The sequence below is a fragment of the Theropithecus gelada genome, chromosome 2 (genome assembly GCF_003255815.1).
Source record: "Theropithecus gelada isolate Dixy chromosome 2, Tgel_1.0, whole genome shotgun sequence".
NCBI classification, from domain to species: Eukaryota; Metazoa; Chordata; class Mammalia; order Primates; family Cercopithecidae; genus Theropithecus; species Theropithecus gelada.
Genome location: NC_037669.1, coordinates 32,853,653 through 32,860,540, shown reverse-complemented (window position 1 = coordinate 32,860,540; position 6,888 = coordinate 32,853,653). Strand labels below are relative to the sequence as shown.

The 6,888-nt window shown below is 40.8% G+C and overlaps 1 protein-coding gene across 2 annotated transcripts in view; it reads left to right on the top strand.

Moving 5' to 3' along the window:
• Positions 1-5,015: 5,015 nt before the first annotated feature.
• Positions 5,016-6,888, top strand: part of CD200R1L (CD200 receptor 1 like) — a 30,362-nt gene continuing 28,489 nt past the window's right edge. For both annotated transcript variants that reach the window (XM_025377061.1, XM_025377062.1), the window contains exon 1: positions 5,016-5,287. In XM_025377061.1, coding sequence (XP_025232846.1) covers positions 5,224-5,287 — 64 coding nt within the window. In that variant the 5' untranslated portion in view covers positions 5,016-5,223. The remainder of the gene's footprint in view (positions 5,288-6,888) is intronic.

The window sequence follows — 6,888 nt, the reverse complement described above, 5'->3', positions numbered from 1 at the left end:
TGGAGGTTTGTTTGTTCCTTTTCATTCTCTCTCTCTTTTTATTCTTGTCTGTCCTACTTTAAAAAGCCAGTCTTCAAGCTCTGAGTTTCTTTCCTCAGCTTTTTGTATTCTGCTTTTCATACTTATGAATGCATTATTAAATTATTTTAGTGTAGTTTCAGATCTATTAGGTTGGTTACATTCTTTTCTATACTGGCTATTTTGTCAGTCAGCTCCTGTACCATTTTATTGTGATTCTTAGTTTCCTTAGTTTGAGTTTCAAGATTCTCCTTAATCTCAACAATCTTTGTTGTTATCCACATTCTGAATTCTCTTTCTGTCATTTGAGCCATCTCAGCTGAGTTAAGAACTCTTCTTGAAGAACTAGTATGATTATATGGAGGAAAGAAGACACTCTGGCTTTTGTAGTTGTCAGAGTTCTTGTGCTGTTTTTTTCTCATCTTTGTGCACTAATGTTCCTTCAGTCTTTGAAGCTGCTGTCCTTTGGATAGGCTTTCTTTTGCTTTTATCCTATTTGATGATGTTAGGGGTTTGTTTGTGGTGTAAGGTGGGTTCAATCAACTGGCTTCATTTCTGGAATGTTTTAGAGGTCCAAGGCTCAGCTCAGGACCCCTGAACTTCATGCTCTAACTCTAGGGTTCTGGTATTGGGCCCTGGTTTTGTCCTTTGGCTTCTTGAGGTTAGGAAGGAAGCTGCTGCACTGGAGGGGCCATGGTGCTCCAAGCTGGTCACAACAATCTAATGGTCACAACACTCTAATGGGTGGTGCCAGCCAAAGCACTTCATAGGGCAGTAGCAGCGGGATCCATCCTGGTTCACATGTACCAGCAACAGTGACAGTGGCAGCATGTCAGGGTGCACACTCATGGGCTTTACCAGGGTGCTATATAATTAGGTTAGTTAAGTCTTCTTAACACACACTATCATGTGTGTGCACATGCACCCTTCCCTGTCACTGCTGCAAATGTGAGTGCACCACACCCCTACCCCTTGCTGAGCAGCCATTGTCACTGGAGCATTGGCAGGTACAGAGCTCACTAACCCTGGCTGGCGCCAAGCTGCCAGCCTTCATGTGGTTGTTTGCAGAAGTATGGTGAGATCATAGCTCAGGGGTGCAGGGCCTCTGCCAGTGTCTGTGCACTCATTTGTGCCATTCATGGTGTTAGCGTGGGGGCAGGTTACTGGCAGATGCAGGACTGTGTATGCCCTCTGCGAGAGTTCACACTGGTAGCCTTGGCTGCTTAGGACAGGAGTGGTTCTGCTTTTCTGCCTCTATAGTTTCTCTCTGGTGGCAGTGTCAGAACAGGGTAGTTGCAGGTGGGGGCAGGGCTAGTGTGCTCTGTGCCTGCCAATGCTCCAGTGACAATGGCTACTCAGCAAGGGGTGGGGGCGTGGTGCACTCACATTTGCAGCAGTGACAGGGAAGGGTGCATGTGCACACACATGGTGGTGTGTAAGGGAAGGGAAGGTCCCCTGGTGCACACGTGCACCAGCAAAGTAATATTGATGGGGGAGGGCTGGCTGTGGGCGAGTGCATGCAGCAAAGTGACACAAGTGAGCCTATTGATGGGGGAGGGTGCAGGTGAGCTGGTGTGTTTCTGCAGGGGCTGCTCTGCTGGAGCACTCTGCCACTCAGGCATGGTCCACCATTGCAGAAGCTATGATCTGAGCCCCCAAGAAGTACCTGATACTTGGAGCCCTAGGAGAGGCCAGTAGACCAAGGGGTGCTCAAGTCAAACCAGCCCCATCTCATGGGCAAAACCACCCTACAGAGTTAAGGTCCAACAGTTCCCCTAGGGCTAAAGTCTCCTGTGGCAGCAAGTTGAGCCTAGCGGCATGGGTAACCCTGGCTGTGCTTCACTACAGATGTTCTAGAACCAAACTCTCTGGGCTTCACACCAGCAGGAGCTCTGCTTCTATCACTTCTCTAAGCAGGTCTTTCTATCAGTTCAAGTGCCCATGGTGGTCCAGGGGTCTTATCCTGCTGAGATTCCAGAGGCCCATGGTGAAACTGGGCTGCTCCTTGACTATTTAACCCATCACTTTGTAGGAGTCACTGGAGGCCAGGAATGAGCTCTAGTGTTCCATAGCTCCATGCAGAGTTCCCATCTTCCTACCCCTTCAGCCCAGCTTCTGCTTCTTCTCTCCACCTACTTTCAATGCCTTGCCTCTGAAGAAAGGCTAGAAGTGTGCCAGCCTTTCCAATGTCCAGGTCTCTCAGTGGAAGATATTCCTCCTGGCTGTTTCTAGTTGACCATCTTGGAGGAGAAATCCCCTGATTGAAGACTTGTTTGCAGCAAAACCTATTTAATAACTCAAAACCTTGGGCTGTTGGGAATTTTAAATTCAGACATGCTTAATTGAGGCTTTAATTATGCCATTCAGTTCTGGTGCTTTGATACATTACAGCAGTATCATGGATACTGACCTCACCTTTGCTAACTGTGCACCTCAAAGCTCCTTGACTTAAATGATATTTGCATATCAAGCCCCTAAACTTAACATTGCCTTCATATTCCACATGTGGCTCAACCTCGTTATAATACCACAGAGCCACAAAAATAAGACCCATATCAACTCAAGTTTGTGATCATTTGAAAAGGATGTCCCACATCACAGTTCCAGTTTTAGTCTCACATTATAAATGATATTGCTTTGGCCCAAGACTTTGACCTTGAAGATGACTTTGCCCTTTTCCCCAGAAATGACTTCACCCAGAACACTGAGACCACCACCCCAGCAACATCCATAGGCTGGCTTTCCTACGGATCTAAAAAATTGGACATAGGACATTTATCATTTTACTTCCTTTGATAAAGGAAATTCTGTTTCATTTCCTGAGTTCACCATTTGCTTAGCTTATACTCTTGTTCTCTGCGAAAATGTACCTCTTTATGCTTCCATGTCTAAAGGAAAATCTGGTACAGTGTACTACTCTTTGAGCCATTCTAATAATTAATGAGATTATTGCTTTCCTGAGGAAGCAGCTGCCTCATATGGGTTCACCCCTTAACCCCCTGGAGAGAGGACCTCCCATTGCCCATTACCACCTCTGACACTTTCCACTCCAGGTTGCCACCACAACATCCTGTCCTGCATCCATGACCCACAGCTGCTACCTCTTCCCCCAGGTTACAAACGTCATTAATCTTTACATATACCTTACTTAGCTAACTTCATACTCTCCAAAAATGTAATTGTTGGACCTGCCACCTTGAGCCCTGGAATGTACCAAGAGATTACTATCACACACACAAAAATATAGCTCATGTTTTAACATACTTTAACTCAATCAGTATATTGTTAGAGATCCTGGAAATCCCGGATCTGTTTTCTTGGCTAAGGCCATACAATGTGAAACTTGATCATGAACCAGCCTACAAGGACTCTTCATACTCCTACTTGTTTTCCTCCTTTTTAAGGAGAAAATAATAAAATGGTTTTTTTTTCTTTTTCTTTTTTTTTTTGCATGCAATTTAGTGCAATGTATGCACTACTTACTAAAATCTTCTCTACAATTTAGGCCACTCAAATACTTCAAGTAATCAAGCTTAACACTAATGTGGAGATCAAGAAGTCAATTTTAATATAGTTTTCATGTAAAAAAAATACCTTCTAGTCCCAGTTTTGAGCCCCTAATAGTCAGTCAGCTCCGCTTCTTGAATATCTGATTTCAGTTCCTCCAACCACTTCCCTTATCTGGATCTCACACTGTTTGTCACTGTATACCTGCCCTACTTGCCCAGGGCCAAGTACCAGACAACTACAAACAGCCCCATGGACAGCTATGTCCCAGAGCTTCTGAAGTTATTCAAATTAGCTAATGCACAGGGTTCTCAGGGAAACTAATTCTGCTCCAGTTGCCGTATATAAGGTGCTCTCTACAGCTCCAGTGTGTTGTTACTCTGTCCCTGTGTGCAACCACTCTGTGGCCCTACATGGAACTCTTCTCTTGTTTGGAGCTATAAGTAACAAAGAGGTTTGCCTTTCATCTATCCAAGAGTTTTCGTGTTGTGTCCTGTCATCAAAAGAATCTTTAATCTTATAAAACAGAAGGGTAGAATCTTTGCTTCTGTCCTAGTTTCCAATGGTTTCCTGGCAACCTTTGGTTTTCCTTGGCTTGTAGAAGAAACTTCACTCAGATCTCTGCCTTTATCTTCACGTGGTGTTCCTGTGTATGCGCCCAGTTTTCCTCGTTTTATAAGGACACCATAAGAAGCTAAGAAGTACAAAGGAAGAAAAAAAGAAAAAACCAAAGACACCAGTCATATTGGATTAGGGACCAATCTATTTCAGCAAGGCCACATCTTAACTAATTATATCTCCAATGACCCTATTTCCAAATAAGATCATCTTCTGAGGTACTGGGAATTAGAATTTCAACAAATAAATGTTGGGCGGGGGTTGCACTATTCAACCCATGACTGAAAGTACTTATTAAAGACACACATGTGACTATCTTATAACCCAACAATTTAATTCCTATGTGTATATCCAAGAAAATGAATGTACATATAGACCAAAAATTATGTACCAAACAAGAATGTCCTTAGAAGCTTTATATTAGCCCCAAACTGGGACAATCTATATCTATAGAGAAATGGATGAATAAATTGTGACATAGTTATTAAAAATTTACTATACAGCATTAAAAATTGAACTGTGCAAAGAATTTCATGTATGTGAAGTTCAAAAACTGTCAGAATGAATTAATGCTATTAGAAGTCTGAGTTGTGTTTATCTTTGGAGGAGAGGGTATTGGCAGAGAAGGAACAAAGGACACTTTGAATAATAAAAATTATCAACACCTTGGTTTTGGAAGTAATTAGATAAGTGTATATATATGTAGAAATTCATCAAGCTGTACACTCAAGGTTTGTTCATTTTACCATATTTAATTTATACTCTCAAAATACTACTTTTTAAATGAATTGTTATATGATTTATATTCCTACTTCAATGCTGTGGGAGAAGCAATGAGTTGTAAGCATTGGCTTTTTTGCTTTATTACTCAGCAAAACTCACTGACATTTCCCATCAGTGGCTAATCAGTCAAAAACATATAAAATGAAAGCAAAAGTTAAAGATAAGCAAGATAATGAAGAAATACATTTTGCAATCCTGTTGAAGAGAGAATAAGCAAAAGTGACCAAGAGAAACAGATTCACTGAGTCTGTTGATTGATTTAAAGTGGATGTATGTTTAAGTAGAAACCCATTCCAAATGCATACTTTAGGAAAGATGTCAGCTTCAAGATTACTGATCTCCATTATTATCATGGTGTCTGGTAAGTCTGATACTGTGACATTTTCAGCTGAAAATAAAGCTTTCTTTCAGTGATTATGAGGTTACTCTTGATCTGCTTACTTATAAGGTGTTTCTTGACTTGTCCTAGCAGCGGTGATAAATGTGTACATTGTCCAGCAAAACTCCTTCTGAGTTACCTTATCTCAATGGTGTACTGACTAGGTGACTAGCTGAATTCAGAGTAATTGAGGGCTGGGATTGAAGTGAAACTAAAATTTTGTGACCTAAAAATGGTCCTGGGCTTCTTTTGTTGGTAGATTTTTAAAATTACTGATTCAATTTGATAACTTATTAGTTTGCTTAGGATTTCAATTTTTCCTGATTCAATCTTGGGAGGTTGCATATTTTCAGGAATTCAATCTCTTCTAGATTTTTCTAGTTTGTGTGCATAGAGGTGTTTATAATAGTCTCCGAGGATCTTTCGTATTTCTATGAGATCAATTGTAATGTCACCTGTGTAATATCTAATTGTACTTATTTGGACCTCCTCTCTTTTTTTTTCTTTGTTAATCCAGCTAGTACTCTATTGATCTTGTTTGTCTTTTCAAGGAGTCACCTTTTGGTTTTGTTGATCCTTTGTATAGATTTTTGGATCTCAATTTCATTCAGTTCTGCTCTGATTTTAGTCATGTATTTTCTTCTGCTGGCTTTGGGGTTAGTTTATTCTCGTTTTTCTAATTCTTTTCTATCTTCTTCTTCTGCTTTTTTTTTTTTTTTTTTTTTTTTTTTTTTTGAGATGGAGTTTAGCTCTTATTGCCCAGGCTGGAGTGCAGTGGTGCCTTCTTGGCTCACTGCAACCTCTTCTCCTGGGTTCAAGAGATTCTCCTGCCTCAGCCTCCCGAGTAGCTGGGATTACAGGCACCCACCACCACGTCTGGCTAATTTTTGTATTATTAGTAGAGTCAGGGTTTTACCATGCTGGCCAGGCTGGTCTTGAACTCCTGACCTTGTGATCCACCCACCTCAGCCTCCCAAAGTGCTGGGATTAAAGGCGTGAGCCACAGTGCCTGGCCTTTTCTAGTTCTTCTAAGTGTGATGTTAGATTGTTAATATGAGATCTTTCTAACTTCTTGATGTAGGTCTTTAGCACTATAAACGTTTAACACTGTGCTGCATCTCAGGGTTTTTTTAATGTCATGTCTCTGTTTTAATTAATTTTAAACATTTTTTGATTTCTTCCTTAATTTTATTGTCTACCCAAAACTTATTGAGGATCAAGTTGTTTAATTTGCATGTATTTGTAGAGTTTTCAGAGACAGGCTTGATATTGATTTCTATTTTTATTCCACTGTGGTCTGAGAGTATGGTTGGCATGATTTTGACATTTTTTAATTTATTGATACTTGTTTTATGGTTGAGCATGTGTCTGACCTCAGAGTATGTTCCATATGTAGATGAGAAAAATGGATATTCTGTGGTCTTTGGGTGAAGTAGTCTGTAGATGTCTGTTAGGCCCAATTGATCAAATATTACATTTAAGACTAGAATTCTTTTCTTAGTTTTCTGCCTTGATGATCTAACGCTGTTGGTCGGATGTTGAAGTCTCCAACCATTATTAAGTGGTTAAGTCTTTCCATAGGA